The sequence below is a fragment of the Phoca vitulina genome, unplaced genomic scaffold, assembly GCF_004348235.1.
Source record: "Phoca vitulina isolate PV1807 unplaced genomic scaffold, GSC_HSeal_1.0 scaffold32, whole genome shotgun sequence".
Classification (NCBI taxonomy): Eukaryota; Metazoa; Chordata; class Mammalia; order Carnivora; family Phocidae; genus Phoca; species Phoca vitulina.
In genome coordinates this window covers 2,178,402-2,193,053 of record NW_022589735.1, presented here as the reverse complement: position 1 = coordinate 2,193,053, position 14,652 = coordinate 2,178,402, and the positions used below count along the sequence as shown (strand labels likewise).

General features: G+C 54.7%; 2 protein-coding genes across 7 annotated transcripts in view; both read left to right on the top strand.

Annotated features, from left to right (window-relative positions):
- KDM3B (lysine demethylase 3B) overlaps positions 1-2,085 on the top strand; it is a 65,729-nt gene extending 63,644 nt beyond the window's left edge. Inside the window, exon 24 of one of the 2 annotated variants that reach the window (XM_032425152.1) lies at positions 445-2,085. In XM_032425152.1, the coding sequence (XP_032281043.1) occupies positions 445-525 (81 nt within the window). In that variant the 3' untranslated portion in view covers positions 526-2,085. The remainder of the gene's footprint in view (positions 1-444) is intronic. The other variant, XM_032425154.1, reaches the window with a different exon arrangement.
- A 1,578-nt stretch (positions 2,086-3,663) lies between these two features.
- REEP2 (receptor accessory protein 2) lies at positions 3,664-9,788 on the top strand. 5 transcript variants are annotated; one of them, XM_032425364.1, is made up of 8 exons: positions 3,664-3,850; positions 5,717-5,789; positions 6,071-6,147; positions 7,294-7,414; positions 7,651-7,764; positions 8,096-8,237; positions 8,348-8,478; positions 8,564-9,788. In XM_032425364.1, the coding sequence occupies exons 1-8, from the start codon at positions 3,819-3,821 to the stop codon at positions 8,630-8,632; spliced, it is 759 nt and encodes a 252-aa protein (XP_032281255.1). In that variant the 5' UTR covers positions 3,664-3,818; the 3' UTR covers positions 8,633-9,788. The 5 variants fall into 5 exon arrangements, with proteins under 5 accessions (XP_032281255.1, XP_032281254.1, XP_032281253.1 ...); XM_032425363.1 differs by having other exon boundaries at positions 8,345-8,478; XM_032425362.1 differs by having other exon boundaries at positions 3,665-3,850; positions 8,090-8,237.
- The last annotated feature ends 4,864 nt before the right edge of the window (positions 9,789-14,652 follow it).

The window sequence follows — 14,652 nt, the reverse complement described above, 5'->3', positions numbered from 1 at the left end:
TGATTATATAGCCTTTCAAATGGATTCATCATTCTTTTTTGATTATATACCTTATATCCTCTGTGATTTGTAAATCATCTTTGGGATTGATTTGGGAAGTATGCAGTCCTGGCTGAGAGGTTTCCTCGTTAACCAGTAGGCTTTATAGGCTGTGTAAAACATACATTTTTGTGGGGCTCCTGGGTGGCTCAGTCGGTTAAGCGTCTGCCTTCAGCTCAGGTCATGATCCTGGGGACCTGGGATCGAGCCCCGCATCAGGCTCCTTGCTCACTGGGGAGTCTGCTTCTCCCTCTGCTCTTCCCCCTGCATGTGCTCGCTTGCACACACGTGCTCTCACTCTCTCTCTCTCAAATAAATAAAGTCTTTAAAAAAAAAAAACATACATTTTTGTTTGAGAATATAATATGGGACTGTCATGAACTGACTGCTGATTGCTCTCTCCAGGTGAAGAACATCATTTATCACGCAGTGAAAGATGCTGTTGGCACCCTCAAGGCTCATGAATCCAAACTGGCAAGGTCTTAGGCATGGAGAAACTCCAGACTCCCCTGTGAAGCAGGTCTTTCACTCACAACACATACAGGGAACGGCAGGCTTCTCTGTTGGAGCAGAGGCCCTTCACTTGGAGCCAGTGTGGTCAGTATTACAAACTCTCCAGCCACTCTTTTCTACGCTGCCTCAACACTGAAGGTTGACACAGGAAAGTTGCACTGTTCACACACACAGTTTCAGACTCCAAGCCGAGGGTGCCACATCCCCATCCTGTGGTCTTTTGGGACTCTGAATTGCCTGAACGTTGCTGGGCTTTCCTGCACATTCTCGTGACTTGAGATCCGTGGAAACCGGGAATGTGGGCACACCTTTCTTTTCTTTTTTCTCTCGTGCCTAGTGAAGTGGGAATGTGTTTGGAGGTAGGGGGAATCCCATAACTGATACAAGTAGGGGGTAATTGCTTAAACATGCCTGGTGGAAGCCTGACAGTGTCTCTGCACGTGACCTCTGACACAGCCCATCCCAGGAGACGGGGTGAAGCCATTCCCCACAATCTCTCCCGTGAACACTGGAGTCTTGCAGGACCCAGGGAGAACCCACTGCTTTTCCCAGGAGGCTCCAGGATTAGGAAATGTGTGTATTTAGTGAAAAATAGGTTTGTAGTGAAATAGTTACTATTTCATGAAAGTAGATATTTTTAGAATTTTTGAAATACCACAGTTGTTTTCCTGGATTATGAGGAAAGGCACATTACATTTAGTCTTCCTTTCGATAAAAATCTTTGAAGAAATATGATTTTTAGAAATCAACTGCCCATTATAGCACAAAATCAGCCAAAGCAGAATTTAAAAGGATTGGCTTTTTAGGATTCTTTTAGTTTTCTTCCCCTCCCATCTCAGTCCTTTATTGAGGGAACAGCCAACAGAGAAAGAACTTTGTCATGTCTGAGCTGTGGTGTGTTTTATGAATATACACACCGGTGACACAAGAACCATTTTCACCTATTACCAGCGTTCCCTTGGGACTCCTCTTACACTTCCAAATGCAAAGGAAAGTTTGATTTCCTACATGAGGCTTTTTGGTTTTTTGGGTTTTTTGTCCAAAAATATTTTCAGCAAAACTTTCCAACTCCGTGGAGTTTTATTAAGAATTTATTTGAAAATGATGGAATTCATTGGCCCATAGATACGTTGGAAAATGTATCTATCTTCTTTCCAGCTGTACTGTAGTGCCCTGCAGGCTTGTTTATATGTTCACAGTTACTTTTTTTTTTTAATAAAAGTCATTTACTGTAGAATACTTTTAATTTCACTTTCTGTATTTTAATTTTGTTGAAGGGCTGATTGGGATTTCCATGTTCTTATTAAAAATCTAACAAATCTGTTTGGAGTGGACTAAATTCTTCCTGTGGCAGCCATTCTGAAAAGCGAAGGCAGGTTGAGTGCGGGTTGAAGGTGGAGGATGGTTCATTTTCAGATCTTCATTTCATTGCTGCTTCCAATTACCCTTTGCTTCCTGAATTGGTGCCTTTTTGAGAGAGGAAAGTGCCAGGTCATTGTGGTTTGTGGGCTTGGGGGTGTGAAGGGAAAAGGTCACTTGAGTTAGAAGGTGGGAGAAAAAATGGGTTTTCCATAGTTTATGATGTGTGAATGGAATGGGAAAGGTGAGGTCTTGACCTTCCTGGGGCAGTCAGGAGTGAGGGGGGGGGGGTGGCGGATGGCATAAGCAAGGTTTTGGGCAATCGGTGATGGGGTTCCTCAAAGCAGAAGGCCTGGCTGCCCACATAGGAAACATTGTGGCCCTGGATCCACCTCAGAGTTGGTGGGGAAAGACCCAAATGGGATTTTTTTTTTTTTTTAATCAAGCAGTAATTAAAGTGGCTTGAGCAGTGAGGACAGACTACATTCCCATTAGAAAAGGCCTTTTGAAGAGGAAGTTGTAAAGAATAGCAAGAGGGGTCATCAGAGGCTGCTTCTCCAGACCCTGTTGGAAAACATCTTCCAAAGTGTTTGAGCCTGGAAATACAATTATCAGGGTGGAAATAGACCATTGTGTGGTTCAAGGATACTGAGTTTGAATAGGACCATAACTGAAATACAGAGCTCGGAGCGTGTCCTTTCAGCCTGGGTGGGCACGGGTCGAGGCTGTGATCACCAGAAGACTTACACCTCCACTTAAAGAATGCAGAAGCTTTGAAATGGGACAGGAAAGGAAAGCAATGGGGAGAAAAGGGGGTTGCAGAGGTTGGAGCTTTGTTGCTTTGGTGAAAATCAGGAGGCGGGCTAGCCTACATTCTGGATATAAATGTCTTCAGAATTAGGGCATACACTGCTGCCAGTGTTTGCTGATGGGGGTGGAACTGGAGCCCCTGGACCCATCTCCAACCTAGACGTCAGGCCTCCAACCCTTCTGTTTAAAGAGGGTCTGCCCCCGGTGTATTCCCCTTGAGAGCATGGGCTCATTCCCCTGCAAAGCTGAGCAAATGACAACCTTTAGAAAAAAGCAGATCAGAGAGGGTATGGGTCCTCCAACTGGGGTGATTGGTGATGACCAAGAAGGGGTAAGGTGGACAGGTGCGGCTATACTTGACTTCAGGAGCTGTTGGGTGGGTGTCTTTACAGGGCCTGGAATGGGGGAGGACAGTTTGCTGGCCAGCAGTTGGGAAAAGTGGCCTGATTAAAGTAGACTTTATGGGTTACATCTTAGCAGCATGACTTAGTGGTTTTGTGACCTTGGCAAATTATTGAACTTCCTTAAGGGCCCCATTTCCTTACCTTCGAAATGAGGATAATTATAACCTCTGCTTTATGGAATGGTAGTGAGGATTCAGTGAAATAATGCGGGTAAAGCTCTTAACCTCAGGGCCTGGCAGTTAGTACGCACTCAGTAAGTCCTAGTTGGTATTCCTCAGCCTGGTGTGGACAAGGCAGGAGGAGGGCTAGGATGTCAGGATGGAACCTGAAGGCCTGTGAGGACCCCAAACCAGGGCTTGGAATCCAAGAAAGAGGAACAAGCGATTAGAGGAGGGCAGGGCGCTGAGGGTCAAAGGCGCATGCCCGGTGATAGCAGGTGCAGGGGGGCGCGCCGCCGCCGCCGCCGCCGGGGCCTCCCCTTTAAGAGCCGCCACCGCCCACGGCCCGCCGCTGCGGCAGGGACCTCCCCTTTAACCGCGGCTGTTCGGCGCTCCGCGGCCCCCGCGGCGGCTGCTGCTGTGGCTGCTGCTGCTTCTGCGGCTCCTGCTGCCGCCGCGGGCGCTCGACCTCCGGCACCTGCATCCTCGGCCGCGGTCCGGGTCCTCCCCGCCCCGCGCCCCGCCCGGCCCCGCCATGGTGTCCTGGATCATCTCTCGCCTGGTGGTGTGAGTGCGGCGGTGGCGGGGCGCGGCCGGCTGGGAGGGGGATGGGGAATAGGGATGGGGGGTGAGGGGTGCTGAAGCCCTGGATGGACCGCTCCGGGGCCTCGTACAAGAGAGTCACCTAAAGGCACATCGTCCCTATTTGGGGTCCCCGGAGACAAGACATGGGGTGTAGGACCCAGGACCGGAGGGGGGAATATTAGAAGAGCCATAGCACGGCCGGCTTCTCACACCTTTTATTTTTGATTTTCCTGTTCCTTCGCCCTCCTTCACCCTATGGCTGGGCAGCACGGCCTGATTTATGAGGGGAGGTGGCATGTCCCCTCCCCCACCTAGCAGATCCCCGCTGGAGGGGCAACTCAGACCTGGGCCCTCATCTCCCTTCGAGGATAGGGCTAATGGAAGAGTGGAGAGCGAGGCAGGGCCTCGTCATTCCGTAGCTTAGGGCCATAGCTAGCAGCCTTGGCCGCCTCCCTCTTCCACTCTCAGGACACTGGAGTTGAGGGCACATGCTCTGGAGGCCCCCTCCCCCGGGGAGGACATCTGGGTACTGGGAAGCAGAGATGCTTGGAGGACAAAGTGTGGGAGGTAACCGGGTGAGGACATGTGTGTTCAGCCTGGATTTGTGAAAGCCACAGAGCGGACAGCGTTAGGTGGCCTTCATTCCAGGCTGCCAGCCGCATTGTGGAGCTATGCCCCCCGCCCGGGCCCCAGGAGGGAAGCCTGCTCCCACACCCCACACATTGTCCTTGAGGATTCCACTCCCCACCCCACCTCCACAGGTCAGTTCGGAAGTATCCTGTCTCTCTGAGGCAGGTCCCTGTGAGCCCAGGCAATACCCACACATTGTCAAGGAGCCGGGCCCGGCAGCGGCTCTGCATGGGCCTCAGCCAACCCCTGCCCCGGCTCAGGACCCTGCCCCTCAGCCTCCACTGTGGGGGGACTGACACCGCAGGATTCCCTCCCTCTTGCCTTCTTCCCTTCAGTGCTGTTATGTGCTTGTGTTCTGGCTCCCTCTAGACCCACCAGGGTCTCCCTTCTTCCTCCCCCATCCCATCCAGGGAATCCTGGGGCCTCATACCTCCCTGTGGCCTTCAGGGTGGCTGCTTCTCTCTTACCTGGATGAGTTCCCTGGGGGCATCATTCCTCTTATTCCCTCACCTGTGTGCTGTATGTGGTCTCTAATGGGATCGCTACCAGGTTGGACTCCAGCCAGGGCCTCAAGCCCAGCGCCCTCCCCCCGCCACTGAGCTTGGTCCCAAGGCTGCTTACGTGAGATAATAAACCTTTTTGCTCTTCTAGGGACTCCTGCCCCTGTGCCCTCTGCTCCCCAGGTCCCCAGGGCCACAGCGGTGCTTCTGACTGCCACATAGAGTGCCCTGTTAGGTGGTGTCACATTCCCTTACAGACCTGGCCCTACCCAGCCTGGCTCTGAGACAGGGAAGTAGAGGTTAAGGGCAGATGGGTATGAATGAGCTGTATCCATAGAAGGAAGACACCTGTGGTGGTGACCAGACCCCTCCTACTCCCCATGATATGTTTATGCATAACCAATGATAATGGCTAAAGAGACCACATTGGACCCTCTGGCCTCTGGGTCTTTCTTCACCTAAGGGCCTGGAGAAAACCGGAACGATAAAGGGGAAAAGGCATCACCTTTACCATCTGGGGGCCTCCATGCTTGTGTATCCCCAAGGCTGAACTACTTTGACCATAACCACTGATCTGAGTTCATCAGTCCAGCTGATGTGGCACTCTGGAGTTCTGTCCTTCTCCCCTTACCTACCCAGGGACTGACTGATGCAGAGCTGGGAGGGAGAGGCCACTGCTCTTGGCCGAGGGGACCAGTAACCCTGCCTGCCTCCCTAGGCTCATCTTTGGCACCTTGTACCCAGCCTATTCTTCCTACAAGGCCGTGAAGACAAAAAACGTGAAGGAATATGTGAGTTTGTGACACTTCATCTCCCACCCAACCCACATGGCAGAGGTAGGGGAGGACCATGGGTCACGTTACAGACAGGAGTGACTTTGTACCGATGCCTCAGCACTAATGAGACCCTGCTTCCAGAAGGTTCCTTTGTGTTCCTTTTCCCCAGCCCTGGTGGGATCCACAGGCAAAGTTGAGATCCTGAGTGTCCCTTCCCCACCATAGCTGGCAAGCGGACACAGGCTCCTGGGTGTTCTCCTGAGGCCCCAGCTAACACTTGCCCTCTGTGCCTTCAGGTGAAATGGATGATGTACTGGATCGTCTTTGCTTTCTTCACTACAGCTGAGACACTCACGGATATCGTGCTTTCCTGGTGAGGTCCAGCATCCCTTCCCTGCTCCCCAGGGCCCAGGGTTTAGACTCTCTACCCCACCAGCCAAACCAAAGATTGAAAGCCGGGGTGGAGTCCCCCCACAGTTCCATGGGGTCCTGAATGTCCACCCTTCTCCACACAGGCCTGACTTGATCAGTAGAACAAGAGACCTAGCCCCCACCTTTCTTTCTGGTGGCAACCAAAGCACCACCATAGAATTCAGGCAGCCTGCTTCTGCCAGACTTGCTGTGTGACCTTGGGCAGGTTACAGCTTTGTAGGTCTCAGTTTCCCTGTTGGTAAAATAGGATTCAATCTTATAAACTTTCGATGCTGGTATTTCGAAGCACTACTAGACTATGTTACGAGCACTTGGAGGACAGAGAATGTCTTAATTGCTATATGTATATTCACAGCAGGAGCTCAAAAAATGTTTATCGGGTGAGCACACGCCTCTTGGAAGAGAGGACTAACACAGCATAGAACATTGTAAGACGAAGAGAAGAGAGTTTTATGGAGAGGTAGAGGACAAAAGATGATTGCCTTTGTAGATTGTAAGGGCCAGTGGCCTTTGAGAAAAACAGTTTTAGCAGAAATTGAGTGGGGTCAGATTAGGAAAGAATAATGGGTTAGAAATTGAGGACAGCGAGCATAGATGCTTCTCGACACAAACAAAGGAAAAAGCTTTGTGAGGATGTAGGAGATGTGAAGGAGTCTGTGGCCTGAGGAGAAGGAGCCGGGGAATGGAGAGCAATGCTTAAAAGCAAGAGGCATGTCATGACAGCAAGGGATGGGAGTCTTCCTCATGGGGGGAGGGCAGGAGAGAAGGGGGTGAGGACCCAGGAGTGGACCCAGGACAGAGGAGTAGGAATCTTCTGTCAGAGTGAGAGGCCTGGAACTCCAAGACTGAAGTGTGCAGAGAGCCACTGCCGAGGGGGATTCCTGCTGGGGGCATTTCTCACCCGTCCCACTTGCAGTCTCAGCTGAGCCTCCCATTCTCCTGCAGATGAGAAATGCCCAGTCGCCCGAGCCACGTGGGGACCCCAGTGCACTAAGGGGTGGGGGGCCAGCCAGGGTCTTGCCGGGGGTCAGCTCACCCCCTGACTCCCTATCCCAGGCTCTGCCACTCGCCTCTGTCCCACCAACAGGTTCCCCTTCTACTTTGAGCTCAAGATCGCCTTTGTGATATGGCTTCTGTCGCCTTACACCAAGGGCTCCAGCGTGCTCTACCGCAAGTTCGTGCACCCGACACTGTCCAACAAGGAGAAGGTTTGCCCCCACTCTCAGCTGACTTCCTTGCCTGCCCCAGGCCGAGGCAGCCCAGCGCCTGCAGCCGTGTGCATTCCTGGCTCTCCCTGTGGGTGCCCAGAACCTGAAGAGATCTGGGAGGGCCCTGGCCTCCTGGAGCAGGCCGTGCCTTTGTCCAGGTGTGAACAAGGGCAGGGCAAGGCCTGGCCAGCGGGGCCCACCCCTCACCTCCTGCTCCTTCCCCTCCGACCCCTCAGGAGATCGACGAGTACATCACACAGGCCCGAGACAAGAGCTATGAGACCATGATGAGGGTGGGCAAGAGGGGCCTGAACCTGGCCGCCAATGCTGCGGTCACAGCCGCTGCCAAGGTGAGATGGGGGGCAGACCCGGGTTCCCAGGACCCCACCTTGCTCGTTTCATGCCCCTGGCCAAGCCCCTTTGCGTCTACCCTGTCCTTGGGGCTGTGATGGTTTGGGGCTTGTGCAACTCACGGGTGCAGCCCCCGGCTATGTGATTCCCACTCTCCGGGCCAGTTTCCTCATCTGTGCAAACGGCAGGTGCGGCCCCAGCCTGTCAGTGCTGCTGTGGGACAGGGTGAGGACAATGTGGGGAAAGCTGCGCGTGCTCCCTGGTGACCTCTATCTCCACCCCGCCCCTTCCTCCGGTTCTCCCGGTGCGTGGTGGTGACCCTAGGGCCAGGGGGTGCTCTCAGAGAAGCTCCGGAGCTTCAGCATGCAGGACCTGACCCTGATCCGGGACGAGGACGCGCTGCCCCTGCAAGGCCCTGACAGCCGGCTCCGCCCCAGCCCCGGCAGCCTCCTGGACACCATTGAGGACTTGGGTACAGGCAGGGCCCCGGGCTGGGCACAGGGAGGGCGGGGTACCACAAGGACATGGAGGCCAGGCGGGAGAGGCGCCAGACCTCTGTTCTCCTTTGCTCCCCCAAAGCAGGAGATGACCCTGCCCAGAGTTTAAGGTCTAGCATGAACCAGGCAGATCCCCGGACAGAGGCCTCTGAAGATGATATGGGAGACAAGGCCCCTAAGCGGGTCAAACCGGTCAAAAAAGTGCCCAAAGCTGAGGTGAGAGCCCAGGCCAGAGCTTGGGGACAGGGGGAGGGGATGTGAGCCTCGGCTGAGCCCTCTGACTTCTCCCTCCTTCCTACAGCCGCTGGCTTCCAAGACACTGAAGACCCGGCCCAAGAAGAAGACCTCTGGCGGGGGTGACTTGGCTTGAGGTCCTGACCCGCCCTCCCCAGGCTGCAGAGCCCCCGCTCCACACTGTGCCAGTAGCCCAAGTGTCTCAGGCCCCAGGGCCCCTCCGATGGCTGCCTGCCCAGTGACCACTCCTCTGGAAGGTCTTGGAAAAGAGGAAGGAGGCCCTGCTGTGGGGGTGGAGGGTAGAGGCTGGAGGGGTTGCTGAGGACTGAGCCACCCAAGGAGGTGGGGGCTCCTTAGAGCCCAAATTGCTATTCTCCCTGCTCCAGTCCTGCCCCCACCCACCCAGTGCCTTGCTGAAGACCCATGGCCATCCTAACATGCCCCCACTGCTCTGTCTGGGGTGCGGGGTGGGGGGCAGTCACAGTCCAGAATGACCAGAGATGGGTCCGAAGGCACCTGGGAGACCAGGAGGGAGTGGGGAAGGCTTCAGAGAACCTGGCCAAGGGCTCCAGGCCACACCTGTGAATGGAGGGCAGGGCCTTAATGTGCATGTAAAGCACCAGGATGGCCAGGCCAGAGCTGCAGTTAGGGGCACTGGGTAGGGCTGTGTGCTACATGCCCCACTAAAAAGAAGTGGGGCTCCAGGGGTGTGTGTGTGTGCGCGCGCGTGTGTGTGTATTTCTGGGTCTAGGGCGGGGGGGATTTGGGGTAAAGGACTTTCCTGCCAGCAGCGACCACCCCCCACCGCAAGCCCCGGCTGGCCCTTCCCTGCTTTCAGCCCTCCTTCCTACTCTCGGACCCTCAGAGGACCCCAGCCCGCCCTGAGAGGATGGGATTCTGAGGGCCTCTTACCTCCTCCTCTGCCCTGATACCCTTCCGCCGCCTCCCATTCCTGCCCTGCCCCTGTGCTGGGCTCCTCCACCCCTCAGGGCCCACTGCAGAGGCCCCTGCTGAGCCAGCTCCTTTCCTCCTCACCTGGGGGCTCATCTTCTTTCCCCCAGAGCCCTCTTCCTGTGCCAAGCAAACTGGGCCCCATGTGAGCAGGCTCTTATGAGCCCAGGCTTTGCCCCACACTCTACCCCAGCTTCTGCCGTGGCTTCAGTCAGGGCCAGGAGGAGTGTGTGAAGAAGAAAAGAAATTTAGGAGCCAAAGGGCTTCCAATTCTGTGGAAAGAGGGTGCCCGTTGGACCTTTGGCACCAGATGAGCCAATAAACCAAATTCTGGCGCCTCATGTGTTTCGGCCTCTGTGCTTTGTTCTCGGCCCCCCAGGCCACATGTTAGAAGGACCTCAAGTGAAAAGCAGGGCCCAGCTATAGGAGGGAGGGGGGAAGAGGTTGGACTGCGAGGCCCAGGAGTTCTGATCTCCAAGATACGAGATGGGCTTCAGCTGTTTCAGTCTGGGAAAATGGTTTGGAGGTTCAAGATACAGCCAGGGGAGGGGCACCCGGGTGGCTCCGTCGGTGAAGCGGCCGACTCTTGATTTCGGCTCAGGCCCTAATCTCAGGATCCTGGGAGCAAGCCATGCTCAGCGGGGAGTCAGCTTCAGGATTCTCTCTCTCTCTCCTCTGCCCCCCCTACTTCCCCTGCTTGCACGCGTGCTCTCCCTCTCAAATAAATAAATAAATCTTAAAAAAAAAAAAAAAAAAGATACAGCCAGGAGAGTAGGAGAGACCAGGACTTAAGGGCTAGGGGCCCCAACCTCAAGGTTGTCTTGTCCCTCAGAATCCTGCCCAGAGACTTCCTCCCCCAGTGGACCTTCTGATACCTGATAGAAAGTGCCAGTGTAAGCTCTAAGGACAAAGACCCCCATGAGGTTCCCAGGGAAGAGAAGATAGGATTTGGGGGCCGCTGGGCAGGGTGGGGAGATTGAATGGCCACAGTGTCTAGAAAGGCCAAAGAATGTTGGAGGGGAGCTGTGAGCCAGAGACTCTGAAAGGAGGAGACAGGTAGGCTGAGGGAAGAGGTGGTGATGGGGAACCAGCCTCATGGTGCATGTCTGACCCTGGGACGGAAGGACCAAAGGCTGGGGCCACAGAGGCAGTCCCTGTAGGGCCAGGAGGGAAGGCTTGAGCCCTGGGCTGTTGGGCTGGGTTGGAGGAGAGAGGGAGGGAGGTTGCAGCCTATGGGGTCTGAGTCCTTGGGAGGTAGAGTCAAGGCTACTGGGGGCCAAGGGGCACAAGCGGCTGGGAATGAGACCTGCAAGGCAGTGCGCAGGAGAAGGGAAAGGATGGCAGAGGGGCGGAGGCAGAATGGGAAGAGAAAAACAAAGGCAAAGGGGGGGGCGGTGAGGCGAGGAGGAGGAAGAGAGAAGGGAGAAGAGAAACAGCACAGCCTTGTGGAAGGAAAATGGAGGAGGCGGAGCATGGGCTGGGGCACAGGGTGTGTGGGGGCCTGGCCCCAGGTCTGCAGAAAGTCTGCAGACTTCCCTGTCCCTTCCCTGGCATCACAGAGGTATGTCCTCCTGCCACACTTGCGCCCAACTGGCCAAGAACTTGAACTGTGGTCACAGTGGAGGCGAGGCGAGAAACGTCCTTTTCATCTTCCCTGGAATCCCCCCGGTCGACAGACCTCGGAAGGGCATTCCTTTCACCACTGGCCTCTGAGCAAACTGGCCCCTTCCTCTCTCCGAAAGGAGAGGATGTGTGAGGGTAGAATTCAGGGGAGAGACTCCCTCATTCTAGAAAGATCTCCAGAGAGCAAGATGCTGCAGTCTCATGCTAGCAGCTACCATATGGTCAGGAAACCAGGTTAGACCCTCTCTAACCTAAACCCCCACACATGCACACGTGCGTGCACACGCACACAGATACACACCCCCGCAGGGACCGGTGGCTAAGGAGGTCACTGCCAGTTTCCCCATGCCAGGCTCTCCGTGCACATCTGGGTTTCTCTATGTCAACAGGAACATGTTCAGATTTCCAAGCTCCCTGGTCCGTTGCCATGGAAACATTGAGTCAGTCTCCTAGAACTCGGCTCAGGGCCTGGCCCCTGTGGTGCAGGGGAGGAGAGGAGAGGTGGAGGGTGACAATGAGATGGAGGGCAAGACTCCTGGGAGGGGCTGGTGGGACACATTTGGGGCTAGGTGACATCTTGCTCTATCTCATTCCTTGGGACCACCTGCCCTCTCCCATCTGCCTCAGTAGGCCTCTAGGCCAGGGCAGTGGGGAAGAGATGTCCAAACAGAGGCTAGAGCTAACGTGGAGGATGCTTGATCACTGCCTGGGTCCCCAGTGGGCATCAAGGGATATTAGCTTTTGAGTGGGAGCTGAGGTCTAGCCCTGTGTCCCATGCTCAAGCCGTCTTGGGGACACTTGAGGTCCCTGGATAGAATGTCCTCAGGACTGCAGCTGGCTCCCCCTCCCTTTCTTGTGTGTGTCCCACACCCTGAGAACCTGCTTAAAATGGGATTTCCAGGCTGTGACGTCAGAGGGAAGCCAGCAGCTCCAGACTGTACCAGCTCTTCCTTGATCAGCAGAGCTGAGGCCAGTCTTGCTCAGCCTGGAGGAAAGAGGGCTAGCAGAGGAGGGAGGGTTTCTGAGGGCTCTGGATCATGGTCCCCATATCAGTGGCTTCCATGAGAATAGGGAGAGACAGTAGTAGGGAGAGGCAGGCTAGAGCCACGGCTGGCTTCCTCACTGCCTTGAATTTCAGCCAGTTCGTGGCCATTTCCCTCCCAGATTTCTCTAGTTTTTCCCTCTCTGCGCTGAGTCAGGCCTTCCTGGTGGAGGAGGGCACCTCAAGTATTAGAGCCATTTGAGTTCTGCCTGAGAACTTGTCCCCTATCTAGGCTGGAGGCCGGGAAGGGTCGGAGGGATGCCTGCAAGGAGCGAAAAGCCCACTAGGTGGCGCAGCCCACTCTCAGTGTGGGATTCCCCACCCCTGCAGGGGAGAATCTTCACGCAATCAGTCCGCCTAAGGTGCCTCATGCCCCCACTCCCTGGAGTTGGAGGTTCATGAAGAAAACATCCTTGCAGGGACGCCTGGGTGGCTCAGTCGGTTAAGCATCTGCCTTCGGCTCAGGTCATGATCCCAGGGTCTTGGGGTCAAGTCCCGCGTCCGGCTCCTTGCTCAGAAGGGAGCCTGCTTCTCCCTCTGCCTGCCGCTCCCCCTGCTTGTGCTGTCTCTCTCTCTCTCTGACAAATAAAATAAATAAATAAATAAAATCTTCAAAAAATATATATATTAAAAAAAAGAAAAGAAAAGAAAACACCCTTGCAGGTGCATGAAGCAGCTATGGATTCTCAAGCCATCACTTCCTAAGCCCAGCCTGTGTGCCCACCCCTGCACACTCCCCAGGGGGTGGTCAGACCCAAAGGGCAGCTACTCTCCTTGGGTGAGGATCAGGCACCCTCCTGGGATCAAGGGAGTTGCCAAGCTGACTCTGGAAGGGCCCTTCAGCCCCAGGGACCCAACATGGGTTTCCGAAATGACATCTAGAGGGGCTGCTGGAGCTAATTTCAAGGTCAGGTGAGGAGAGGGACCCAAGAGGTAGCAAGGGGTAGGGAACTTGGGAGGGGCAGGCTAGGCCCAGAGGGAGGGAAGCTCACTTGGCTGCAGGAGTCTCTGGATATGATTTCCCTGATGGCCACAGTGGCAGTCCCAGGCCTGCCCCAGGTTTTCCTGTTCCCTGCCCCTTCCCTTAATTTCATCTGGGGCACTGTAGGATTAAAAAAGGAGAAAAAAGACCCTAATTTCCAAATGCTGCGATCCCAAGGTACTTTTGCAAGAGCCAAGGTTGGGGCTCTTTAGTGACCTACCTTTCCCTGACCTCTTTCCCAAAATGACCCCACCAACCCTGCATCCCTAATGAATTACCCTCTCCTTTTGTCCCAGCCAGATGAGTGATCAATAAATAATGCTGTTTGCTTGAAATATTGATGGCAAGTTTTACACTAGCATCCCTTAGCTGTGCCTGTCATTGGGGAACTCGAGAGGTGACAGAGAAATGCATGGCCCCCCAGAGAGCTCTCTCCTGTCTCTGCCAACAGAGGGTCTGTCTTTGCCAAGATTTCAACCTGTTCCCATCTCAGCCAGAATCATGACTCATTCCCATCAAGTAGGAAGAGGGAAGGTCCCCCAGAGACTCAGCCAGCAACCTCCAACCTGGGAAGAATCCGGTAAGCTAAACCAAGCAGAGACCCTTCTTGATACTTTTGCCTCAAGACAAAGTGATCCCATTTCCTCTGTTCCACGTCCATCTTGGACCTGAGTGGCGACTCAGAAGGAGACCTGCACGTTCCCTGTCCCCCAGGTTGACTGTTTAGAGCATGAGCAGCAGGGACTCACATGCTCCCAGGCTTCTCTGGCCCAAGTCACTGCCATCTGGTTTTGTTCTCCCTGGAAGACGGGGAGGAGAGAAGAGGAGAAGGTAGAAACTCTTGAGCCCTCTTGAGCCCAATTCATGCGGTGGCAGCGCCCTCCTCGGCAGAAGCCAGGCACACTCAGATCTCTGTGTGCACGGTGCCTTCTGCCCAGGCCCTCTTGTTCTGCTCCACTCGGTCAGCTCCTGCATGCACTTCAAGTTTCGGCTTAGATGCCACGTCCCCACCGCATCCCATCCGGGTCCCTGGGGCATCCTGCTCTTCCTCCCGACACCTTCCCCCATTTGGTCATTGCCTAGTTCCCCACCAGACTGAAAGCCAGAGCACAGGTGACGCATCTACCTGGTTCACCACTATTTCCCCAGCATCTAGCACACAATAAGCCCTTGGCACATTTCTGTGGAATGTTCAAAGGATGTCCCTGTAGCATTCTTCCACTCCTGAGAAAGCACCAGCTTTCAAGCCTTGGTGTCTCTCTGTGGAGCTATTCGCCTGCACCTGAGGATGGATGTCTGCCCTGAACAGCGGCAGCCCCGAGGAGCCGCCCTTGCTCTGAACCCCCCCACCTCGCATGCGCTCATGCTCACTTGCTCTCCTTTCTCATACACACACAGACGGGAGTCAGCATTCCAGCCACATTCAGTTCTCACTTTAATTCAAAAGCTAAATTGGGAAGAAGAGCAGCTTCACACTCCCAATTTAGCCCGGGAGAGAAAAAGGGAGACAGCCTGGATTTGCCAGGGAAAGGAGAAAGCTGGGTGTGGGGTGGGGGGG